The 27298-nt window shown below is 39.1% G+C and overlaps 1 protein-coding gene across 2 annotated transcripts in view; it reads right to left on the bottom strand.

The window, feature by feature from the left end:
• Positions 1–27298, bottom strand: part of LOC108719044 (ankyrin repeat and SAM domain-containing protein 6) — a 65264-nt gene that overhangs the window by 1076 nt on the left and 36890 nt on the right. For both annotated transcript variants that reach the window (XM_041566174.1, XM_041566175.1), the window contains exons 9-15: positions 26148–26351; positions 12599–12725; positions 11387–11553; positions 9151–9340; positions 7425–7492; positions 3876–3992; positions 1948–2044 (exon numbers count right to left, since the gene is read on the bottom strand). In XM_041566174.1, the coding sequence (XP_041422108.1) occupies positions 1948–2044; positions 3876–3992; positions 7425–7492; positions 9151–9340; positions 11387–11553; positions 12599–12725; positions 26148–26351 (970 nt within the window). The remainder of the gene's footprint in view (positions 1–1947; positions 2045–3875; positions 3993–7424; positions 7493–9150; positions 9341–11386; positions 11554–12598; positions 12726–26147; positions 26352–27298) is intronic.

Genomic DNA, 27298 nt, shown 5'->3' with positions numbered 1-27298 from the left:
CATATGCAAATTAGGGGTGGGAAGTGGAAAAATGTACTTCCTTGTTTTGTGACGAAAAGTCACGCGATTTCCCTCCCGCCCCTAATTTGCATGTGCAAATTAGGATTTGGTTCGGATGGGCAGAAGGATTCGGCTGAATCCTGAACCAAATCCTGGATTTGATGCATCCCTAATCTATAGTAAAACTGTATTTTTTAACAGCGGTGGTAGACATGCTTATTAAAGGGGTTTGTTTACATCCCAACTCTTTTTCCAGTTTATTTCTGGTGAACTATCTGAAACCAACATAAGACTTTTTCCCAATTACGTTCTATTTTCTCGGGGGGGGGGGGCTACAGACTCAGAATCTAAATTTATACATTTGTTATCTTTGTCCCTGCTGAGCAGAATCCATGAGTTTCATTAAAGGCAACTGTTAGAAACAATATTTGCTAATATTCCACAGATGCTGCTGAGAAATGTATAACTAAGGGCGTTATTTATCAAAATCCAAAATTTTCTTGCTATTTAAATAAAAAAAGTCAGACCAAACTGAAATCCACAATTAGACCTTATTTAAAACTGTGTTTTTTAACAGCGGTGGTAGACATGCTTATTAAAGGGGTTTGTTTACATCCCAACTCTTTTTCCAGTTTATTTCTGGTGAACTATCTGAAACCAACATAAGACTTTTTCCCAATTACGTTCTATTTTCTATGTGTGGCCGTTTTCTAATATTGAAGTGAAGTTTAAATTTTCACCTTCTTAAAGCAGCTCGGGGGGGGGGGGGGGGGGCTACGGACTCAGAATCTAAATTTATACATTTGTTATCTTTGTCCCTGCTGAGCAGAATCCATGAGTTTCATTAAAGGCAACTGTTAGAAACAATATTTGCTAATATTCCACAGATGCTGCTGAGAAATGTATAACTAAGGGCGTTGTTTATCAAAATCCAAAATTTTCTTGCTATTTAAATAAAAAAAAGTCAGACCAAACTGGAATCCACAATTAGACCTTATTTATTATTAAAAATCTAAAATTTTTTTGGGAAAAACTTTGAATCAAATTCAATCGAATGCGCTATTCCTTCGATTCGTACGATTGAAATTCGACCGAATACGGACATATTTAATCGATAACTGACCTATTCAACCAAAAAAAAAACCTTTGACTTCATTTCGGTTGGTCTTTGAATTTCGAAGTTTTTTCAATTTGAAATTCGACCCTTGATAAATAAAGTTAATTCATACCATTTGTTAACATTGGTGTATAATTACACACACAACCATGTAATCTCTGGCAGCAAGCACTACATGGCACCATCATAGGATGCCACTTTTACAATAAGTTAAAAAGAATCCAACAATGTTGTGCAACAATGTTTTGGATTGAGGATTTCAATAGGACTCTACCTGTCTGCAGGCCAACTGTAAAGATGTTAGTGAAGGAATTATGATTTGGAGCTGCTTTCATAGTTTGATATAGTCCCTTGTGTTCAGTGAAAGCAAACTTTACAATTTAATGCATCCTACTTTGTGGTAACAGTTTGAAGACAGACCTTAATATTTCAGCAGTAAAACGTCCCTGGCCAGCACACACCCCTACCTGAACCAAACAAAGCAAACTATTGTGGGATGAATTGGAACACCCAACAGCAAGCCAGGTCTAATCACCAAACCTCATGCATGCTCTTGTGGCTGAATAAAGCAAGGTCCACCAATAATCCAACAAATCATGAAAGGTATTTTATATCTATTTATTTAGTATCTATAGCAACAAAGGGAGGACCCACCTACATATAAGTTTTGGAATTAGATTTCAGACAGGCAGCTGCTGCAATACTTTTTACCATATCCAAACAGTTTTTGCCACCATGTATAGTATTTAGAACTATAAAGTAAATGAAAACTCTGCTCATACAGCAAATAGGGTACAGTCACCATTAAATTGACCCAATCTGTCACTTACATTGATGAGCTCCCACAGGTTGGGTGTTACTAGCACTGCTTTCAAATGAAGAATGGAAATTGTGTATAGTTTCTTGTAGAATCTGTCTCTCGCGACCCTGTAAAGAAATTAGATTCAGTACCAGAATTTGCATAAAGCAACGTACATATATGATTTTTTTTTTTAAAGAAAGCATATTGAAAGCATATTCTGAATTGTACACATCAAAATTTAAACTAATCTGGATTTAAATATATCTTTTTTTTTGATGTTGTACTCAACATCAATGTAGATGGTGCATGATATTTGTTACATTATATCATTATCTATCAATACTGTTCAAATAAAGATCCAATATCTGTTTGTTGAAAATGCCATGGGGTGTACATAATATGATCACTTGTGACAGACTTTGCAAGCTCTAGTTTATCTCTTTGATAGATATACCCATAGTAAATATGCAATACATAATAAGCAGGCCAACCATGTTAGAGAGACCTCTGGTTCTGCCAGTCCTAAACTTATTTAAAATACACAAGCCATCAATGCCCTCTAGATTTTATCATTATAAATGGAGCTTAGTGATATAATCTGTGTTATTTGACTCACTAAAAGTTGTGTATTATAAAAACACCTTTATATTAAAAAAAAACTAAAGTATATTAGAATTCACCTAAGAATTCCATGACCTGTAGAATGCTTACGGTAAATTTTAAAATAGGTACATTATTCCCTATATAGCTGACCCAATAAAAATTCCAAAACTGTTTTGGTTGTTTGGAACTTTTATTACAGCAAAATAACACTGAACCTCTCCATATGGACAGTTTAACAAACATTTAAATCTCATAAGGTTCTTTCAGTGTTTGTAAGTCAATCACAAACTCACATGGGTAATCAAGTAAGGAGTGTGCTGGAAAGAGGATTACTACAGGTATGGGATTCATTATCCAGAAACTCATTATCCAGAAAGCTCCAAATTATGGGAAGGCCATCTACAATAGACTCCATTTTATCCAAATAATCCATTTTTTTAAAAAAATGATTTCCTTTTTCTCTGTAATAAAACAATACCTTGTAATTGATCCATACTAAGATATAATTAATCATTGTTGGAGGAAAACGAGACACTTGGGTTTATATAGGGGCAGATTAATTAAGGGCTGAGTTGTGTTTTCCCATGAAAAATTTGAGGCTAATTTTTGTCAAAAAACTTATTTTCAGGTTAAAAAAAACTTTAATTTTTTTCTAGGTTTTTTATAAAACAATTTTTTTTTTGAGATTTATTATACCCCGACCCTGGAAATAGCTAAAACCTGTCAAGGTCATGTAGGCATCAATGGCAAAGGTCCCTTGAACCATTTGAAGATGTTAATAGCTTTATGATGTTTTTTTCTGTGGCTTTCACTCAAAAACTCGATCAATTCAATCGTTTTGAGTTTTTTTCACAGAAAACTCGATCAATTCAGGTTTTGGGTTGTTAACCCCAAAATTGCTGACTGTAGTTTTCCATTCGAGTTGTTCCTTAAATTAGAAACCATTCAAGCAGTTGAGTTCATTTGAGGTTTAAAAAAGCTCACACAGTTATAAAATTCGACCTTTGATAAATAACCCCCTTAACGTTTAAATGATGTTCTAGTAGATTCAAAATAGGACTATACAGATTACAGAACGACCCGCTATCCAGAAAACCCTGTTTTATATAGCCCAGTGAGCTAACTCATTTCTGTTTCATCAAGCAAAAAGGCAAATTATTTAATGTGGATTTCCATCACTATTCTTGATGCTTGTAAACACTGTACATAGGGTATATAAAAGTCAGCTAACTTACTTTGGTAATGGAGAATTCCTAGAGGAAACTGCTTGTTAATCATATACCTAATGTGGATGTGTTTAAGCCTGATTCAAATTACCAACATACTAAATGCTGGTTATTGTTTTGCATATACCTTTCCAGCATTGAGCTCAGAAATGGCAGCTAAAATCTGCTGCCTGGACCCATCTGTCTTTATTCCTAACTCCTTCAAATCTCCATCAGTGAGAGTAAGAAATGCCTCCATGTCAACCTGTAATAAAAAATAAGAAATATCATATTAGATTTGCCATTACTTTTTGTACTCATTTTCTTGTACAAGAGGATCAAACAATAAGTCTAAAGCAGATCCATAGTGTTATGTATGAGACGCTGGATACACAGGTAATCTTACAGATAATATTTAGTCATCATGGGTGAAGCTATGATGTTTTAACAGCATAAAATATGCAATTAGTTATCCATATCAAAACAGGATATGCACTGAAGCTCAATGAGAAAGCCACATGGGAAGAGTGGTTCTATTTTGGTAGGATTTATTTTTTTCAGATTTGTTGAGTGCCATTAAACAAATAAATGTCTTTTCAACTATAATTAAAGGGAATATATAGCATGCAAATAATCACCAGATAATGTATTTGCATGTACAGTACATAAGAATATTTTTGGCTTCTTTCAGCAGTTTATGTCTTGTTCACAACAGCAGCCATCATCTATTACCAGTGCCTGGTGAGTCCATAGGTGAGACTTAAATAGGAACATTCAAATGAATCTGAGATTCTCTTGTGTGCCTTACATGTTGGTGCATGCTGTCACACATTTCTGTCACTACAATTGGCAGTTATTTGGAATTTAAGTCACTCCTATGTCCACTGCACTTCACCTTATAACTAACTAAATATGTGTCTCAAACTGCATAGATTGGAATGCCCATCTCTCAGGCTGGATTTCAGACTACAGGATGCCCATTCACTGTATGCTGCTCTCCAAAAACCAGGGCAACATGGAAATCAGAGAAATATATTAGCTGGGGCTACATGATCAGAAAGATATTTAATATTTGTAAAGATATTTAATATTTGCCAGTGATTTTGCTGACAACCCAATAGCATTTTCAGTTACAGATGCAAAGAAGTACAACTAAAAGGCTAATAAATAAAAAATTATACAACGTAACAAATTAAGCGCAACTGAATAAATGCATACCTAAAATAAATTTAAAATAAACTTTACTATTAGTAATAATCTATGTAATATCAAGTAACAAATATTGGCAGCAGAATGTAGTGTACTGAAGAGTTCAGCAACTTTCACTATGGTGCTATGTTAGGATGCCATCTTTCCAGCAAATCAGTTTATTCAATTTCTGCCCTTATAGATCTGCCCTGGTCAACTGACAGGGAAGTGATTGTGAAGTGAATATTTCGAAAAGAAGTGAATTGGTAAGTTAGCGAAGTTGCATACAGCGCCAAGTTAAAGTACAATGGACGTATATGTAGCAGCAAATACATTACACTACACAAGCCTGGGAAAGCTTCATAAAATAAAATAGAGTTGTTATTTTGCCCTATACATGTGCCCACTGTATAGTTTAGGTGCTATAGGTTAGGAAATGTAGGGGGGAAGGAGGGTACCCCAAAAAAAATCTTTTTCAGCCTATCACCCTTAAAAAAGTAAAATATGCCAGCGTTTTTTGGGACTTTATTGCACTTTGCCTAGTCTGAGGTAGGCAAGTCTGGCACAAGAGGTAACGCTCAGTAAAATCTGCAAGTTAGTGAATTAGACTGTAATAGTATTAGACTGTAGTAGAACATTAGACTGTAGTAGTATATTGGTGGATGCCAGGAGAACACTTCCTTTAGTTTAGTTTTCACTTTAGTTTGCTCATAAGGTAGGGGAGGAATCTGACTAATCTGCACACAGCTCTAATCTCAGCCCATCTGAACATCTGTGGAATAAACTGGAATGCTAACTGTGAGCCAAGCCAAATAGCCCAAAATGAGTGCCTAGCCTCATTAGTGTCCATGTGGCTAAATGAAAGCAAATTACATCAATGATATTTCAACATCTAGTAAAATGGCCTTCCAAAATAGTAAAAACTGATGTCAAAAAGAAATGTAGGACAGGCAGGCAGCCATATAGTGTACACACAGCAGCTTCTCACTGGAGAAGACACCTTGCACATTCCTTTAGCTTTCTGGATGCCAATACCTCAAATCTCAAAAACAGTACAAAATTACTTTGACATTTATTGCATTAGTGCTCACTTAACTTGGTTTATGTATATACCTTGTAAGATGAGAACAAATACAATATCTTACCAATTGGTTGACATTATGCCTTAATTTAATATCTCAGTAGCTGATTATCTTTCCACTTCATAGTGATAGGGTATATCAGCATACATTACAGAATTACTTGCATGCCACTAAATATACTTGCTCTCCTAGGCAGACAGGCAGACAGGCAATGGGGCAAAAATGGATTTTGAGCTGTAATACTGCGATCTGAGATCATAAGAAACAATCATAATACATCATACAAGGCAATATGATATATAAAAATAGATGTGTAAAAAAAATAAATAAAACAAAAACACAAAAGTACATACGTACATTGAAACCTCAATTTTACATCCCCCCTTTTTAAGTTTTCCTTCATTATACACCTTTTTTGTAGCCCCACCAATAAATAATGTATAATACATTTCCCAGATTTTACACCATTTTTTCTGGTCCTCCGAAAAAAAAAAAATGGGGCTTCGGCTGTAAAAGGTCCAAAGGGTAATGGTGTGTATGGGGGAGCTGTCGGTACAGTTGTACATGACAGTTTGTGAACCCTTGAAAATGTTCTATATTTTTTATTAAAGAGCTGCAGCCACTTCAGTCCAGTTACTGCCAAACAGAAAGCTGGTACAAACATGTATAATCTCCCAGTGACTAAAATGAATGTCTTACACATTATGGAGAGCTGCTATGGTATAGTAATTCCCACTATATGCACAAAGCAAATGCGAACATTTTACTTCATCATTGATAATTTTTCTAATTTCATAACTGTTTTAGCATTCTATTTTATATTGCCACCTAGTGCAACCCTATGGAAATCCGTATTCTTAGGGGCAGATTTATCAAAGAGTGAAGTTAGAGATCTTCAGAATCCACTAGAGTGAAATTCCGCCACTCTCCATTCATTTCTCTGGGGTTTTTAAAAGAGTATTTATCAATGGGTGAAAGTTCATCCTTTGATAAATATGCCTTTCAAAACCCCATAGAAATGAATGGAGAGTGGCTGAATTTCACTCTAGTGGATTGTGGAGCTCTCTAACTTCACTCTTTGAAATATATGCCCATACTCTTTTAATATCAGATGTAATTCATAAGGGTCTGAAGGTGTTGTTTACACTTTTGTTGATGGAATGTGGATGCAAGTGTCAGAATTATGCAGCATTAGCAGTCCAACTCAAGCATCCAAATGGTTGGGCTATTTTACTAGGATTTTACAGCATACTATAATTGCATTGCCCTTATTTAGGACTGTAATTTTATGCTCAATTTATTTTGTTTTCAGAAAAAAACACTGACCACTCCATACACTCACCGGACCTACCTTTAAAATTAATATATATAAACCTGAACCTTTTTTTGATAAGAATACCAACATGGTAAAGAATGTGGCTAATTACCTCTTGTTCCTCAAAAATAGGTTGGTACTTTTCCAAAGATAATTTTTTAAGAATAGAAGATAGCTCATCTGTAAGGAAAAGGCATATAAGAGCATTAGGTCACACGCTCAATGCTAAGCAGCCAATAAACAAAAATTATCAGTACTCTTATACTCTTCTAAGCGTATGCAGGGGGATTCAACCATGTTGTTTTTCTTGCTACGCTGCATTACTGGAACAGACACTCACTAGTGTGAACACAAGTTTGTTGCTTAAAGGTTTTACCCCCAAATAAAAGGCATACAATAATTTGTACAGTAATTCATAGCAACCAAACCGATCACCAGTAAATGCTATCTGACTGGTTGCTATGGGTAATTGCTCCTGAACAAACTTAGGGGCATATTTATCAAGGGTCGAATTTCGAATTGAAAAAACTTTGAGAACCTAATTCAAAAAGACCAACCGAAATTAAGTCAAAGTTTTTTTTGTTGAATAGGTCAGTTTTCGATCGAATAGGTCCGCATTCGGCCGAATTCGAATTGTTTGAATCGAAGGAATAATGTATTCGATCGAATTTGATTCGAAGACTTCACAAAAAAAACTTTGACTTTTCAAAGTCCATCAATTGACTCCAAATAGGTTCTAGGAGGTCCCCCATAGGCTAAAACAGCAATTCAGCAGGTTTCAGATGGCAAATGGTCAAAGTTGAATTTTTAAGGAGACAGTACATGATAAATTTTCGATATTCGAATATTCAAATTCTTTTCAAATTCGAATAGAATTTGGACTATTCCCTCGTCGAAGTAAAAAAAAAAAAAAAATTTTCTTTCGAAACTTCAACTTGACCTTTAATAAATCTGCCTCCTATTCATATTTTGTGTTTCTCATTCAAATCAGTGCATGGTTGCTAGGGTAATTCGGAACCTTGCAAACGAGAGCTGCTGAATAAAAGCTAAACAACTCAAAAACCACAAATAATATAGTAAATAAAGTATTATTTTAAAATATAAGGATAAATAACCGAGGAGTTCCATGACCATATAAAAGAACAAGGCCAAACGTTTTTATACAGGTCATGGAACTCCTAGGTGATTCTAATACCCTGACATTTTGCAACAGGGGGTACGTTATTTATATAATACACACGTTTCAGTGAGTCATATGACCGAAATTACATCACTAAGCTCCGATTAAAACTAATGACATCACTAAGCACATTTCAAAGGATATCATTTACAGGATATTCATGGCTCTTATGCATTATAAAAAAATAAAAGCAATAGCATATCGTGTTAGAATATCACTCTCTACATCATACTAAAAGATAACACAAAGGTGAACAACCATGAATAAAGCAAGGTCCATAAAGAATTGCTGTACAGGAATGGTAGTAGATGAACTTGATTGGCAATCCATCTGAAAATATGTGGCACTAAATGAAACATCAGTGCAAGCCAGGCCTGATTGTCCTAAATCAGTGCCAAACATCTAATATATGAATGGAAGCAAATCCCAACAACGATGTTCCAACATCTTGGATATATAGGACATTTGGAGCATCAACGATTTAGCTGTGAAATAGTGCAACGTCAAAAAAAATGTTCCCCTACATTTATACAATATTAGGTAGTGTTTAGAAAAAATCCCCCATGTTCCTTTATTTTCTTTATTTTTCAAGGTTATTATTCTTTTTATAAATTGCAGCTACCGAAAGCAGTTTGTAGAAAATTAAACTTAATCATACCTTCATCAGTTATGGTTCCACTGCTAGAACCCCCACTACTTTTGGACAGCTTATGAGAAGAAGATGAAGACATTGATGAGTCTGCAAGGCGACCCTTTGGAGTAGGTGAAGGGGATGGAGTCAGGGTAGGAGATGTGCTTTTAGAGGTAGAAGAAGCCCCAGATGGAGGTCTTTTTAGTATTTCGATTTTCTAAGCAAGAAAGCAGAGGGAGGTAACGTTTTAATATAAAATGTTCAAACAAGTCCATTTCTAAATCTCTACCAAAGGAGTCCAATAAACCAACTCTCTGATGTATATTAGTGCCAAATAAATGTTTTGTCTTAAAAATATGGGCAATCTGATAGATGTACAGTTTTGAAATTATTCTATGAACTTCATAAACATTAGTCAATTTTCAGATTTTTTTTTATAGGATTTAGAGGGATGGCAAATAGCCTATAAATTTTTTTTGTAAATCCTACAATTTTTTTAAGTCTGCCAGTTTATAAAGCAGCCTTTTAGTTGCAAACTTAGGGCTTTGGTATAAAATTACACTTAGCAAAGCAGTAAAGGTGGCCATAGACACACGATCCGAAAATCGTACGAATCCTCGATTCGTACAATTTTCGGATCGATCGTGTGTGGCGTGTGCTGAAATCTTTCGTCCGGCAGAGATCGGTCAGGTTTTATTTTGACCTGACCGATCCCGCCGGAGCCAATGGCACATCGTAATCTGATCAACAATCAGATTACCCCCGATCCCCCGATATAGCCATGCCTGTCAATGGCATATCAGGGAAAGGTGGCCATAGACGCAAAGATCCGCTCGTTTGGCAACATCGCCAAACGAGCGGATCTTTGCGTCTATGGCCACCTTAAGGGGGGAAACACTGGGAAATGCCATTGTCACCATTAACTAAGGCAGATAAAGTAGGCCATAGCCTGTAATTATCACCTCAAATCATAGTAGTCTGTAAGGTACTAAGAAAACCACACAGTGTAGCAACTGAAAGCATAATGCTAAATACAAGGATCTCAGTCTGGTATTTATAGGCATTTAAGTTTGACGTCATTGGTGGGCAAGTTGTTTGAAAGTTTGTTAGTTATCACTTTCAAGGTTATGGAAAAAGACATTAGTAGTAGTAGTACTCAGACTGGCTTTATGCAGGACAGATCATGTCAGACAAATGTAATTGCTTATTACGATAAAGTAAAAAGGACTTGAAGTGGGGTTGAAGTAGATATGAGCTATTTGGATTTTTACAAAGCTTTTGATATAGATCATAAATGACATAAATTAAAGTCTGTCAGTCTTTGTAATAATGTTTGGCACATGGATAGAAAATCTGAGTGGTGGTTGTCAATGGTACATTCTATACTTAGAGTAGGGTTCTCCTTGTGGGGTTCTGTATTCAATCCACTTGAATTTGTTCATTAATGGCTTGGGGTGGGCACCCTGGTGTCTTAAATTACTCCTGTTATGTTTATTCCCACTGAACACAACAGACCAGGTGGAGCTTATTATATAGTGAATAAAGTACCCCCTTTTGTAAAATATAGGGATATTATAAGTTACCGAGGAGTTTCATGACCATATAAAAACACGAGGCCGAAGGCCGAGTGTTTTTATACAGGTCATGGAACTCCGAGGTAACTTCTAATATCCTCATATTTTACAACTGGGGGTACTTTATTTATTATAATACACAAATTTCAATGAGTCATGTGACAGAAATTACATCAGAACTCACCGTTTATAACTGATGACATCAGAACTCACCGTTTATAAGGATATAATTTACAGGATATTCATGGCTTTTGTGTATTATATCACTATAAACACAGGATAGAAATACTAGAATGTCACTGCTCTATATGCGTTCAATTGCATGCTAATTATTCACCAGCAAGCGGTAAATAGTGGTGACAGGTGGAGGGGGGTGCTTTGTCTGCCGATGTGCCAGGAGCCTGTAAGGGACCGCAGTAATATGCTGTGTGCACCATTTACAGAAACTCAATATCCAGTATAGATAATGTTTATATGTTTAGTCAGGCCAAGCAATATTGCCACTTAAAGTACACAGTCAGCACCAGCAATCAAAAAAGAGGATTTTTTTTTGTTATGTGTTAATAACTTCACATTTGACCCCTTTAACAAAACTGTTGGCTGGTGGTGAGACTGCTTTAGACTACAAAAGAAGTGTGTTTTTTTATCTGGGCACTGCCACAGCCAACTTTAAGACCAACCTGCATTACCTTTGGTAAATGTCCATTGCTGATTGGGTTAGGACTCTGCTGATCAAGCACAATCGAAGCAGTAGTTGTAATATTTGGACTATGTAGCTGAGCTTTCTTCTGTTCAGACAAATTGGCTGCTTTCTTCCTTTGAGCTGCTATTTGTGACAGGACATTTTCAGCACTTCCTACTCAGAAAAATACAAATCATCATGATTTTATAGCATTAGATATTGATTATACAAGAAGGCACACTGATCTCACAATAGGTAAGCACTAACACAGACTTAATTGAGTAAAAGAGACAGTTAAACCAATATATACTTTTATTCAACAATAGCACAATAAATATAATGTATGTTGAATATACATTCTGCCGATTAGTTTTAAAAAAAAAATATTTATTTATTTATTTATTTATTTATATTAGCTGAGTCAGTTTACCTAGAAATAATGAGCTCAGTATAAACACTACCTCCCTTCATCCCCTTTGTTGTGCCTGTTTGGGCTTACAGAGTGATTATGCAGGGGGTTAAGCTGTGCACTGGTAATTTACCTGTCAAGAACCAGAAAGTTAGAAACCTGGGATATGTTTTCTCTAGAAATAAAAAACTGATTTTTCTTAATTAAAACAATATGCAAAAAGTATGTTCCACATACGACAAATTATTTGAACTTATGTTAACATGGCTGTTTATGCCCCTTTAAAGGACAATTGAAAACTAATCATGGCTAGGCATGCTGTATTACACTATTACAGCTACCCGTTTGGATCTTTTGTGTGCCAGTGGAACTACAAATGTTCAGCATGCTCTGGGCAGCACTTAAGGTAAGCTTAAGGGTCATTGGACGTTATTGAAATAGAGGTTACATCTGTCATAGGAGCTAATGTTACAGGTCTGATGATTAATTCAGTAATATTCATTCAATATTTTCATGTAATATGACTCTAATTTAATTAACACAACTCCAAGGCACAAGTGCCATAGCTCACCCCTTAGTGTTCACTTACAGAGCAGTAACCTGTCACTCAATGCAGAGAAAAGTGTCAGTCCGCATCTAGGCCTTGCTCTTACAGCCTGCCCACTTTTTTATTTTGAGTTAATTTTTTAGCTACCGAGTTTCTGTGTCCAGCAACGCTTGTTCCACAGCACTAAGCAGTTCCTTATATAAACATCTGGCTCATATCTGGATTGAGGCATCCAATCACTGAAGTTCAGTATTAATAAATACCTGAAACACTATTGGCTCCACCAGAAGAATGAGGAGAATGGTTAAAACTTCCTGAGTTTGAAGGAGAAGTTGGGCTTCTTGGCAAGCTTGGAAATTTAACATTTCTTGGTGTCCGGCTAACAGAAGTCTGGTTATAATAAATAATAAAAAAAAAAAAGAGCCATTACAAAAAAGAACATTTCTAAGCAACATTTCAATAATGTTTTCAAACCTTGCTATTAAAAAACAAATATTCTTGAAATTAAAAGTAAAATGAGAATATGAAATATTTTGCATACTATATTTTGTATCCACCAAAATAAGTACAGTGGTCTAAAAATGTGTAATCTTAACATATAGTTCACAAATAAGTAATAATGAAGACATTTCATAATTGTGGAAATAGTAAAGGAAGGTGAAAAGATAGCTGTCAACACACAAGGATCACAAATGGATATGAATATGAAGGTATGTAATGATTCTCCCACACTGCTCTTCTGAGTGCAAATGGAGGTTTTTGCCATACTGTCCAACTGTAAATTAACAGAAAAGGGCACCTTCTCATAGTTGGACATGTTGATATATGTGTACATATGTGTGCTTATCGTATGAAAGGAAACCTCAGCTTGAGTATGCGCAGTGAACGTTTGATGACTATATCTGTGAAGGTTCTCATTCATCAAGGTCATCATCATCATCATCATTTATTTATATAGCGCTGTCAAGATACGCAGTGCTTTACTGCAGTTATAGCAAACAGGGAATAAAATGGTGGATAACAAACAAGGATTATAGAGTACAATAGGGTTAGAAGGACCTAGAGATTAGAGTTTACAAACTAAAAGGTTAGGGTACAATTGAGACATTAGGATTATATAAACACTTTGTCATTTTTGATACAGCAATGATTAATTAAGGTACATCGAATAAGCCTCTTTAAACAGATGGGTCTTAAGGAGCGCTTGAAAGTTTGGAAAGAAGGAGAAAGTCTGACAGCTTGTTGCAGAGAGTTCCAGAGAAAAGCAGAAGCCCGAGAGAAGTCTTGTAGACGAGAATGGGCAGAAGTGATCAGAGGAGAAGTGAGGCGAAGATCAGAAGCAGAGCGTGTGAGGAGTAAGTTGTAATCAAAGCGGGAGATGATGAGAGACTGAATCAGTGTTTTCGTTGATTCTGAACTGAGATAGGGTAGTATTCGAGCAATGTTGCGCAGTTGAATACTGCATGATTTTGCAAGTGTTTGAATGTGCGGTGAAAAAGACAGATGAGAGTCTAAGATAACTCCTAGGCAGCGTGCCTGTGTGGTGGAATGAAAGGTGGTGTAGTTTACGGTGAGTGATATCTGAGGGACAGGGGAAGATCTTGGAGGAAATATAATGAGTTCTGTTTTAGAAAGGTTCAGTTTCAGGTGGCGCTGTGACATCCAGAAGGAGACAGCAGAGAAACAGTCTGTGACTTGGGAAAAGGACAAAATTAGAAAGATCAGGAGCAGACAAGTAGAGTTGGGTGTCATCAGCATAAAGGTGATACTGAAGTCCAAATGACTGAATAAGTTTTCCCAGTGAAGTTGTATAGAGCGAGAACAGCAGGGGGCCAAGAACAGAGCCTTGAGGAACTCCAACAGAGAGTAGGAAAGTAGTAGAAGTAGAGTTAGAGAAGGAAACTTTAAAGGAACGGTCAGACAGATAAGATTTGAACCATGAAAGAGCAGTGTCCCGAATGCCAGCTGAGTGTAGAATGTCAAGGAGGAGTGTGTGGTCAACTGTGTCAAAGGCTGCAGAGAGATCTAGAAGGATTAGAATGGAATAATGACCTTTAGACTTTGCCAATAGAAGATCATTGGTTACTTTGGTGAGTGCAGTTTCAGTCGAGTGTGATGGGCGGAAGCCAGATTGCAAGGGGTCGAGGAGGGAGTTGTGAGTGAGATGCTGGATCAGGCGTTTGTAAACAAGCCTTTCTAGTAATTTGGATGCGAATGGAAGGGAGACTGGTCGATAGTTAGTGGGAGAGCTGGGATCAAGGGAAGGTTTTTTGAGGATAGGAGTGATTAGTGCTTGTTTGTATAATGATGGAAAGGTACCAGTAGAGAGTGAAAGATTAAATAGGTGGGTAAGTGCAGGAGAGAGTGTATCAGAGATTGGGTGGAGAAGGCGAGGGGGTATGGGGTCAAGGGAGCAGGTGGTGGGTTTTGAGCAGGCTAGAAGTTTGCTAACTTCATGGCATAACTATAGAAATAAGTCAAATCAACTGGACTTTTTTAAAATCTGGTCTTGAAGAAGTTTCAGTAGTCATCCGACTGGCTTTCTCAAAGATAAAACTGATCAGATGGCTTTCTCAAATGCCCTTAAAGGACAAGGAAAGTTAAAGGGATACTGTCATGGGAAAAAAATTTTTTTCAAAATTAATCAGTTAATAGTGTTGCTCCAGCAGAATTCTGCACTGAAATCCATTTCTCAAAAGAGCAAACAGATTTTTTTATATTCAATTTTGAAATCTGACATGGGGCTAGACATATTGTCAATATCCCAGCTGCCCCAAGTCATGTGACTTGTGCTCTGATAAACTTCAATCACTCTTGATTCGGCCGAATTCCTAACCGAATCCGAACCCTAATTTGCATATGCAAATTAGGGGTTGGAAGGGGAAAACATTTTTTACTTCCTTGTTTCGTGACAAAAAGTCACGCGATTGCCCTCCCCGCCCCTAATTTGCATATGCAAATTAGGATTCGGATTAGGTTCGGCCAGGCAGAAGGATTCGGCCGAATCCGAATCCTGCTGAAAAAGGCCGAATCCTGGATTCGGTGCAACCCTACTTTAAACTAAAGAAGTAAGCTAGAAATGTTGTACATTATGTTTTGGGCTTCTGTACCAATCCCAGTCCTTTAGCAGTAAAGATCTGTATCTCCAAAGATGCCCCAGTAGCTCCCTATGTTCTTTTCTGCTGATTCACTGCACATGCTCTGTGTTGCTGTCACTTACTGAGCTTAGGGACTGACTCAAAATATACAAAATATATAGAATATAAATGTCACAGTATAAGGCTTTTTAATTAATATGGATAATTACTACATTGCAGCACAGAAACTAGTGCAACTAGCATCAGAATTTAATAATCAGCCCTGTAGCATCATCTTATATTATAGGCCAGCCTTATTTTCTGCTTGATAATTTGTGACAGCCCCTAAACTTAGCGTCTCAACAGCTGCTCAGAGTATGTGAGTGTTGCAGACACTTTTCAAGATGGTGACCCCCTGTCACAAGTTTGAAGTGCTGGATCATTACTACCATTGAGAAGCTGAAACTTTAGGCAGGTGCAATAAGTTCAGTATATAAAACATGGCATTTTTTGTCCTATTCATTTTTAGGGTGTCCTTCTCCTTTAAGCGCCTCTTGGCCAGTCTTTCCTCATAGCTAAGATTTTCCATACCAGTTTAGTTGCCCTTCTCTGGACTTTCTCAAATACAATAATGTCCTGTTTGAGTGATGGAGACCAAAACTGTACGGCCTCACCAGTGCTCTATACAGTGGAAGAATGAGCACTTCATATTTATATTTTATATTCATTAAATGCAGCTCCTGTCCCAACAGACTTGTAGTTTTTAAATGACTTTCTCTTCTTTCCCTATTAACTTCTTTACTTTTATATTAAGCCACATAGGGTGATTCTTAGAGCTTCTACATTTACTCCTTAAGGGAATAAATTGCGAACAGTAATATCATTTTAAATGACAACCATTTCTGTTCTGTGCTTTTAGCTGAAAACTTAATGCCGCAATCAATGCTCTGAAAGGGCAGACCTCAAGGCACTAAAATTAGCTTTCTTGAAACTCATGGTTTTTGTTGCCCCAGTGTATATTTGTTTTTTGCACCAGACATTAAATGATGTAACATTATGGTCACCATTACCCAGGGGTTCAATGACTTGCTCTGGGTTATTTGAGATCACTAGATCCAGAATAGCATTTTTTCTGGTTAGCTCCTCAACAACCTGTGCCATAAAATTGTCATGCAACAAGTTTATAAACTTGTTCCCATTAACTGATCTGGCAGTACTGTTGCTCCAGTCAATATCTAGGTAATTAAAATCCCCCATTAGCAATACTTTACCAAAACTAGCAGCCTTTTCTCTTTGCATCAGGAGCTTAGCCTCCTCCTCACTTACATTAGGGGGTCTATACCATACTCCTATAATTAATTTGCTGGACTCTTTACAATTGGTGAAGAACTCTATCCATAAGACTTCTGCCCTCTCATTTTATAACATAACCTCCTCCTTTATAAAAGTTTTTAAATCCTTCCTAACAAACAGACATACCCCTTCTCCTTTTCTATTGCCTCTGTCCCTTCGAAACCAAGTATAGCCGCTGATATTAACTGCCCAGTCATGCGACTCATTCAGCCATGTTCTGGCCACACACACATCACATCATATTTTCCCTCCAACACCAGCACCTCCAGCTCTCCCATTTTACCAGTCAGACTCCTTGCATTTGCAAACATACATTTAATACTGGTACCATATTGAACAAATGGCATGTGGTCCTACCTATCCTTAACAGTACCACAAACCAAATCTCCTCCCCATTTTCCCTTCCTTTGCCCACTATCTCATCTATACAATGAAAACCATAAAAAGCATGGTCATTTTAAGTAGAAGGACAAGCTTACCGCTTTCCATTGTGGGTCCGGGTCCTCAAGCCCCAAACCCTCAGCAAAGGGGAGCTACATGTAAACACCTTGATAAAAAGCAGGTACATTCCGGAACACCAAAAAAGTTGATAAATTAGTAAAATCCAGGAGTCAAAAAATGTTATGAAGTTATTTAAGGTGTTTGCATGTAGCACTCTCATCTAACCTGTCTTCCACTGAATCTTTTACTGAACCCTCCCCCTCCACACCTAGTTTAAAATCTCCTCCAATCATCTAGCCATCTTATCCCCCAAAACAGCTGCACCATCTTCATTAAGGTGCAGCCCATCCCTAGCAAAGAGCCTGTAGCCGACTGAGTAATCAACCCAGTTCTCCAAAAACCCCAAACCCTCCTCCCTACACCAATCTCTCAGCCACATATTAATCTCCCTTCGCTCCATCTGTCTTCTTAGCGTTGCTCGTGGCACAGGTAATATCTCTGAGAAAATTACCTTGGAAGTCCTCGCCCTCAACTTTACACCTAGTTTTTTAAAATTGTTCTTGATGACTTCACCACCTCTTCTAACTTTGTCATTGGTACCTATGTGTACCAAGACTGCTGGGTCTTCCCCAGCCCCTCCCAATTACCTGTCCACTCGTTCCACCACATGCCAAACCCTAGCACCAGGCAAGCAGCAAACTGTTCGGCATGAAGGGTCCTTACCGCAGATTACCCTATCCACCTTTCTAATAATTGTATCCCCTATAACTAGAACCTGCCTTTCCTTCCTTGCACTCCCCCCACCACCCGTATTAGAGTCACTGCCTCCCAGGGTGCTCAGAGAGTCAGCCTGCTCCATACATGCCAGTTCAGAGATTTCCTTTCCAGCAACCTCAGCCAAAATGGTGAATTTGTTGTTTTGGACAAACTGTGTACCTACCCTTCTGTCCCCTACTTCCCCTCCTGACTGTCACAAACTTTCCTCCCTCATTAGCCTCCGCTGCCCCTTCTCCTCCCCCCACTCCACAAGCCCCTGCCAGTGGTTGCTCTGCAAGCCTTCTTTCCTCCCCCATGTTTGCCACAGCCCTCAGTGCTGCAAGTTCCCCCCTTAGAGTCTGCAATTCAAATTTCAAGATGAAAACCCACCGACATCTCTCACATGTAAATACTGCTTGGAACTGCTGCTCCAACCACATACATGACAAAACACACACTGAGTAATACCAGCAAACCCACTTGCACTCATATTTACACTGGGTACTTACAGTCTCCCAAGTGCAATTCCTCACAAACACCTTTTTGGTTTTAAACGCCTTAAGGTTTTTAACGCGGCTTAACACTTAATTCATATGCAACACTTAGATTACAAGCAACAATCGCTTAGCAGCTCCCACACTTGCTTTGAAGTCACAGAGTTTTAAACCATAGAACACAAAGCCTGATCAGAATTTACCTGATTAACTCCTTCCCCTTAATTAGCAGGCAGATGACTATCTGATTGTTCCATCCATTGACCGAGTTCATTGTTTCACGACCAAAAATTTTAAACCTGTCCAGTGGACTATTGGGACAATGTTGTTGGGACAATCTTGCACCCCATCAATTTGATTGGAATTTGATTTGAATGGATTGTCCTAAAAAAACAAATCTGTATGGCAGATGGCAGAAAACATAGTACCCTGTATGTAACAGCATATAATTTTGAGGCTGTTATTTTTCTTTTCTAGGAAAATTCCGTCCTGAAGCTGCACCTACCTTAAAGTGAAAACTGCTAAACAAGACCCAGACCTCCTATAAGCTGACCTACTTGAGCGAGGACTACCCAGACAAAATTTAAGAAAATCTGGGGCCCATGGACAGAAAACATCCCCATCCCAGGAAACTGGTTAAAATACTATAACGATCATTTACCCATGCAAGCACAGTTGGGCTTCCCTGCAGTAAGCTGCATGTAAAACCTTATTAATCAAAAGTACTTGTGTCAAAATTCGTTCTTTATAATTCTGTATAGTTGCCCTCAGCACCTCCTGACCACTCGGTAAGCGCAATGTCTCCCTTCGTGGCCAGCAGCAATAAGCGCGGTGCACTTGGGTCTAAAGAATCGGATGCAGCCTCACTTACACATGAACATGAAAGAAATTATGTCAGGAGGACTTCCATGAGACTGAAATGTGCAAGAAGATGCATTAATTATGGTGAATCGAATGCAACTGCATCGGCCCCTTGCAACTGCAATGATGCTGGAATTCTTGTGCTCAAAATTGCACTTTCCTCAATGCATTTGCAGACTTTAATGACCTCTTATACTGTAGTTTTCTCATAACATATCATCTGAAGAGCCCTGACACAAGTGTATGCCTCACAGTCAGTTTCTTTGCTTCTTTATAATTCTTTTCTCTCCATCTTTCACTATTTAGTCATGTGCTTGGATGCTCCATAAGTGAAACTTTGAGGAGAAATTAAATACTGTCTTTTTATGGATAACTATGAGATGGTGCATTGTCCTGTATGTATAAATGCTCAGTATATTGCCTTCCTCTTCACTGTAAATTATACATTGTTATACAGATTGTTTATGCAGAGTAATATTTGTACGAAAAGGTGTCTTGGCCAAGACCAAAGTGATATGATGGCTGGAAAAATTACGCTTTCATTTTCATGAAAAAAATAATAAGGGGCACATTTACTAAGGGTCGAAGTGAATTCAAAGTGGATTTTCGAATACAAAAACTTTGAATTTCGAAGTAATTTTTGGGTACTTCGACCATCGAATAGGCCAAAGAAGCTGGAGAGGTTTGCTCGCCAGTCGCCACCTCTGGGGAAAAAACAAGGTATGTCCTCTCCCGCAAACGGTACCCCTGAGGCTAGGGAGGGCCCTTCCGCGCCTGGCACCCCAACTCGGCCTGCCTCTCCCGCAGACCCCACCCTAGCAGAGGTGCTGAAAATTATAACCAGTAATCATTCCACGTTGATAACAAAAGTGGATGAAATTCACACTGACTTTGCCATCTTAAAGCATGACCTGCAAAAAGTGAGAGAAAGAACCAGTGAGGCGGAGAGGAGAATAAGTGATTTGGAGGATTTAACCTCTCCCATACCAAACCGCATGGATTCTCTCTCCAAACACTTACATTTTCTTGAGACGAAAGCAGACGATTTAGAGAACCGTCTCAGGAGGAATAACATACGCATATTGGGCATACCCGAGCGGGCAGAAGGAAACGCCACGGAGACGTTCGTGGAAAATTGGCTGCGGTCAAAGTTTGGCGAGCACATTTTCTCCCCAGCCTTTGCAGTGGAAAGGGCCCACAGGATACCGGGTCGCCCTCCTCCACCGGGCGTACCGCCCAGACCACTCATAGCACGTTTGCTTAATTATAAAGACCGAGATGCTGCCTTAAATGCAGCACGTCTGGCAGGTGAAATACTACACGACAACAATAGGATTTCTCTGTACCCTGACTTCTCTACAACTGTCAGGAAGCAACGATCCCAATTTGCTGAAGCAAAAAGACTGTTGCGTCAGAGACAGATTCCGTATGCCATGCTTTTCCCATCGAGACTTAGGGTGTCAGACAGAGGGAAAACCCATTTCTTTAACACTCCAGAGGACACGATCGCATGGATGGAGGGAAGACCCAGATCGCCTCCGCCTCAACATCAGCATCAACCAGAAGCATGAGTATTTGCTAAGCAGTTAACTCAAGATTCGGGACGGTTCTGGTAACTCTTATCCTGTCAATATCGGTGTAACTACTTTTCCTTTTTTTTTTTTGGCCTCTCATGGACACTGAGCCTACACCACGTTACAGGACTTTGGGCACAAGCGCTGTCCAATCTCGGACAGGCTGAGTAGATACTAACCTCCATTTCTTCTCTACAGGTTGTAGTTATGGGCGTAAACTCACACAAAATTGCAGTTATATTGGGGATTGTGTGGGTAGGGTGGGTGTGTGAAGGGTTGTTGGGGAACAATTTTGTTCTTAGTTTGGAATTTTTCTTGACATGGCAGCGATATGTGTATGTAATGTGTGGGGAGGTTATACGGAACTATATCAATATGCTTCAGACATGTCTAGGGTTAAGGTAATGTCGTGGAATGTCCGGGGGTTGGGAACTGCTATCAAGCGTAAGCTGGTCTTTGATTTCATTAGGAAAGAAAAACCCCACATCATAATACTTTTAGAAACGCACCTTGTTGGAACCAAGACCTTAAGTCTTAAAAAACCGTGGTTAAGTTACTCATATCACTCCACATATTCCACATATTCGAGGGGTGTGTCCATACTTATCTCCAGATCCTGCCCTTTTACTGCTAATTCGGTACTGACTGATCACTTTGGTAGGTTTGTGATTCTGCACGGGTTGTTATACGGTCGTCTATATACTATAGCGGGGGTCTATGTCCCCCCTCCCTTTGACATCGCTCTCCTGCAGGAGCTCATGAGTAAGATTCTAACATTGCCTCTGGCACCGGTACTTATAATGGGGGATTTCAATGTGGCGCCAAAGCCAGAGATTGACAGATTGACGACCTCGAAGGCCCGTAATCCCAATTTTGCCAAATGGGTCTCTACCTATGGCCTTAGTGACATTTGGCGCGCCAGACAACCAGTAGCCAAACAATTCACCTGTTATTCCCCTGGGTATCAATGTTTATCCAGAATTGACCTTGCGATGGGGACGTCAGATATGACCAAATTAGTCACTTCCGCTGAGATTCTTACGAGAGGCATATCTGATCATTCCCCTCTCGTTGTCAATCTTATGGGGTCCTTTGACCCAAGCGATAGAGTATGGCGCTTAAGCCCCTTCTGGGTGAATCACACAGCTTTGAAAGAACCCATCCGAGACAGTATTGCCTCTTATCTTTCGGTCAATCAGGATTCTGCGTCCGCGGACGTAGTGTGGGATGCCCTGAAGGCTTATGTTAGAGGAGAATATATTAGAAACATTAAAGCGGTCAATGCAACTGTAGGTGCTGAGATACATGCACTCACGCAAGACGTACAGGCGTTAGAGTCTGAATATGTAGCGGACCCCACGGACCAGGCTAGGCAGTCATGGTTAAATGCACAGTTAGCTTTGAATCTTGCCCAGGCTGAGTTGACAAAAAAGCACATCCTTTATCAACAAGCCAATATATTTGAGCATGGGGATAAGAATGGCAAACTATTATCTTACCTGTCTAGGAATGAGCAAGTCTCCTCTACCATACCAGCTGTGAAAATATCTCCAACAGAGTACACCTCAGACCCAAACAGGATTAATGATGCTTTCTGTGCTTTTTATAGGGACTTATATTGCTCAAAAATTCAGAAGGGACCCCTGGAAATAGATACATACCTAAGTAACACTGAGATCCCGGTATTGGAGAACCAATACTCCCAGTCCCTAGCTGTAGCTATAACGGTAGATGAGGTGAAGGAGGCTATTACATCTTTCCCTGCGAGTAAAACCCCGGGGCTGGATGGGATACCCATGGATTGGTATAAACTATATAAAGATCAAGTGGCCCCTCTTCTTACTAAATTATATAATGCTGTTCTTTCGGGCTCTCCCCTCCCACGATCCATGCAAACAACTCTAATAGTTTTGATTTTGAAGCCAGGCAAGGCTGCGCATGACTGTGCGGCATATAGACCAATATCTCTGATTAATTCAGATGCGAAAATTTTGGCCAAGGTATTAGCTTCCCGTCTAGCACCGTTGCTGGGTTTGATAATTTCACCTGATCAGACAGGTTTTATGCAGGGGAGGTCAACGGATGCTAATATAAGACGCCTCTACACTAATCTGGCTATTACTCATGATAATTCGGGGGAAAGGGTGATTGCTTCACTTGATAACGAGAAGGCCTTCGATTCAGTGGAGTGGCCTTATCTATGGTCTACGATGAGGAGAGTGGGCATCCCAGAGTCTTACATTAGATGGGTTCAAGCCCTATATGATAACCCCGTAGCTAGAGTCAGAACAAATTTTACTATTTCACAACCTTTTTCCATTCTGAGAGGTACCCGTCAGGGTTGCCCTCTCTCCCCTTTGCTTTTCTCCCTAGCCATGGAACCTATGGCCTGTCGAATTAGAAATAATCCCAGGGTGGTTGGCCTTCAACTGGGTCGAGTCACGGAAACAGTGTCCATGTATGCGGATGACACGTTGCTATATTTGGCCAACCCTGGTAGGGCGCTTGGCGCTGCACTAGACATTATCAATGGACACACGGCCTACTCTGGTCTGAGAATAAATTGGGCGAAATCCCTTCTTTTTGCCATTGACCCACAACACCAAGATGTCCCTGCTTTTCCTCATGGTCTGTCTTGGGCAGACTCTTTTAAATATCTAGGGATATGGATCCACAGGGATTTAACAAAATTTGTAGACCTTAATCTGTCGCCGATTATACACTACATAGAGTCCAAAGTTGAAACGTGGTCATCCCTACCGTTATCCTTGTACGGCAGAATTTGCCTCTTCAAGATGGTTATCCTCCCAAAGTTAACTTACATATTTCGACAGTCTCCCCTAAAGATTAATAAGGATGTGTTCCGAGTCTTGCGGAGCCTTGAAATCTCAATGCTGTGGAACAAATCGCAACCTAGGATTGCCCTTGCTACTCTCCAACTCCCTGTTAAGGGTGGGGGGTTGGCAGCACCTAACTTATTCCTGTACTATCTGGCTGCTCAGCTGGTCAACGCTTGGCGTTGGGCCTCCCCCTCCCCGCAAGATGCCACCACACAGTTGGAGGCGCAAGTAGTGGGCTCATTTGAGGGACTTAAGGACCTCCTGTATAGGGGCATAACAGACTCTCAGCATATCACCCCTCTTATGAAGGCTACAGTGGGGGCTTGGCAAGTGGCTCTAAATTTTTTACCCTCTATCCTTGCACACTGCTCTAAATTTACCCCCCTCTGGTGCAACCCTAAGTTGAAACACCTTGCTATGATTCCTGACCCTCAGTTATGGGCGAGATTTGGCATTAAGTATGTTATGGATATTCTTATTGATGGCAAATTACCCCCCTTCCAAATTCTGAAAGACAAATTTACCTTGCCTAATGTTATGCTTTTTCGCTTTTTTCAAGTGAGACATGCCATAGGTTCGCAATTTCCGGGTGGGCAGGTGGACACCACTCCCAGGAGGCTAGAGACCTATATCCACAACCCTGACCTCCGGAAACCTTTATCAGTATTTTATAATCATTTAATGTCAATAGGTAACTCTAACCTTAAAAAAACCCATCTGAAATGGCAAAAAGATATACCCTCGCTAGATGAGGAAAAGTGGAATGATGCTCTGGAGTCCTACTCAGATGGGATGATATGTAGTAGGGACAAACTAACTCAACTTAAATACCTACACAGGACTTATCTCACCCCTCAAAGATTGCATAGGATGAATCCCACTTTAACACCGGCCTGTCCCAGATGTTCTGAACCGGTGGCCGATTATTATCATATGGTGTGGACCTGTCCTGTGATACGTCTTTTTTGGCAGCGAGTGTTGCAGAATATTAGTGGGAAAACAAATTGGTTACTCCCTGTGGATCCACTAATACTCTTATTGAACAGGGTAGAGGAAGTATCTGTTAAAAGTGCTGAGTGTACTCTCCTTTCTATTTTACTAATGCTTGCAAAAAAAGCTATAGCCCTCAAATGGAAAGATTCCTCTGGCCCAACTGTCCCCTTTTGGTTGGACCTCATTAGGAAAGCAATGCCCATGTACAAACTGACGTACATGAGAAGGAACTGCCCGGAAAAATTTCATAAAATATGGGGGATCTGGCTGGATGAGGAGGAGGATGGATGATTATGGTCCCACACTGGTGTAGAAACATTGTCAACTTAGTAGTGGTTTGGTGGCTCCTGTAACCCCATACCCTCCCCCCCCGTACGCAAGTATATTACACATGTATATCCCTTATATGTCTGTTCTTTTTGTATAACCTTCTGACTTAGGTCACGGTCTAGTGTTCTGATCACTGGTTGGACCTCACGGCCACACTGGCAGTTATATGGTCATAGGTTCGCTGCTTGCACTACCAGAGATACAATTGTAGCAACAATTTTTTTAACGTCAATTCTTTGTTTTTTTTTGTTTTTTGTTAACTGCAATTGATCCTGCATATTGATTGTAAACTCAGAAATGTACTTTACATGCCACTGTATGTTCATGCCTCTGTTATACTTTCAATAAAGCAGTATTTGTTAAAAAAATCTTCAACACATCACCAGCTTAAACCTGCCGAATTGCTATGTTAGTCTATGGGGACCTCCTAGAACCTATAGCCAGTATTTGGCTAAGTTTTCAGAAGTCGAAGGATTTTTTTGTAAAATCGTACAATAGTACGATTAAATCGTTCAAATCATTCGTTTCGAAGTATGATTGAAGTACGATCGTACGATCTTAAAAATCCTTCGACTTCGAATGTCGGACTCTGCTATTCGATGGTCGAATTTCAAAGTTTTTTTACTTTGAAATTCGACCCTTGATAAATCTGCCCCCCTGAGTGTAAGGAATAGTAATCTGCTAAAAGCCACACTGCACACTCATTGGGGTAACCTGAAAAACAATTATAGTTTATAGAAACTCCTGTAAACTGATAGGGATGTACCAATCCCAATGTTGCACTTTTTTGGTATAAAATGAACAAGCATGTTAATAATAAACACAATAGGGTAGTGTTTACATTGGCTTTAGCCGCTGAGACTTAAACATGAATGCTATACAACTGCACTTCTTGGCAAGCAACTTTCCCTTTGTAGCAGTCTGGGCCCCCCACTGACACTAAGAGCCTGAAAGGACACCCACCTTCCCCTCTAATGGTAACTCAACTCATGGGTAACCACAATGCTCTTTTTTGACAATTACTGAGCTATTCATTTATAGTTACATAGTAATTAAGCTTTAATTGCAATTTGGCAGCAGGATCATAACTTACAATATCAGAGTTCCCACTGCTGTTAAAACTGTGTTTTGAGAGTCTTGGTGCCATAGAAGCTCTGGTCTGTTCCATTTTCCCATCCCTGCTGATCCTGGACCGATCAGAATTCCAGAGTTCAAAATTTGAAGGAGGCAAGAATGGTGGAATCACAGCTTTCAGCTTGTCATTTGGAAGTTTCGCAAATGGAGCCCCATTATTTAGCTATAAGCACAAATATCCAAAAAAAAGTTTAACCATTTTCATAAAACAATTTGCTAATTTGCTTTTTGCAGCAATATTATATATATAAAAAAAATCTACTGCATTTACATTATATAACATTAAACTAGCAGGTCAAATATAATTCAAATGCAAAATATAAGTAAAATGTAAGTATAATCTTAATAATACATGAACATAATATTGCATATGCAGCAAAATTTAAATTGTAGATAAATATTCAAATTAAGCAATTAATAAATGTTCCCATTACTATGATTTACTGGGCCCTCTCAAAATCTTTTTTCTCTATATCTTTATTCACTATATCAGTTTTCTCCTATATAACTGTTTTCTATTTTGATTTACCTAGGACAGGGGTCAGCAAACTTTACTATCAAAAGAGCCATTTTGCACCCTCTCCCCCAAAGAGAAATAGTCTGGAGCCGCAAAACATGACACAGCTTATAAACTTAAAAGTTTTAACCTTTTTTAATTTTAACTGTTACAACAACAGAATACAACAAACAGAAGTGCTGTGTGTATGTGTAGGCCTACTTTGAAATAAATTAAACACTGAATAGCCCTATTAAATGCTAGTGTTCTCATCTGTTTAACGTGACTTCTGTTTCTAAAGCTCCATGCTTATCTTCCCTCTGTTGTCTTGAGTGTGTGACCGCGGTTAGGACCATGATGAATCATCTTGCTGTGGCTTGGTCTTGTCTGTCACTCCTGGGACGATTATACAGCCCTCACACCTGCTGGCGGCTTCCTGAGTGTGCGAACGCGTTAAGCTAACAGCTAACTGTTAGCTTACTGCGGTCGCATACTCAAGAAGCTGCTAGCAGGTGCGAGGGCTGTATAGACAACATGAAAGCCACAAGACCGAGCCGCAGCAAGCAGGATGAAGAGCTGCATGAGGCTCCGGAGCCGCGGGTTCCCTACCCCTG

Source organism: Xenopus laevis, chromosome 6L (assembly GCF_017654675.1).
Source record: "Xenopus laevis strain J_2021 chromosome 6L, Xenopus_laevis_v10.1, whole genome shotgun sequence".
Taxonomy (NCBI): domain Eukaryota; kingdom Metazoa; phylum Chordata; class Amphibia; order Anura; family Pipidae; genus Xenopus; species Xenopus laevis.
Note: the sequence above shows the minus strand (reverse complement) of the source record. Positions and strands in the feature narration are given on the sequence as shown.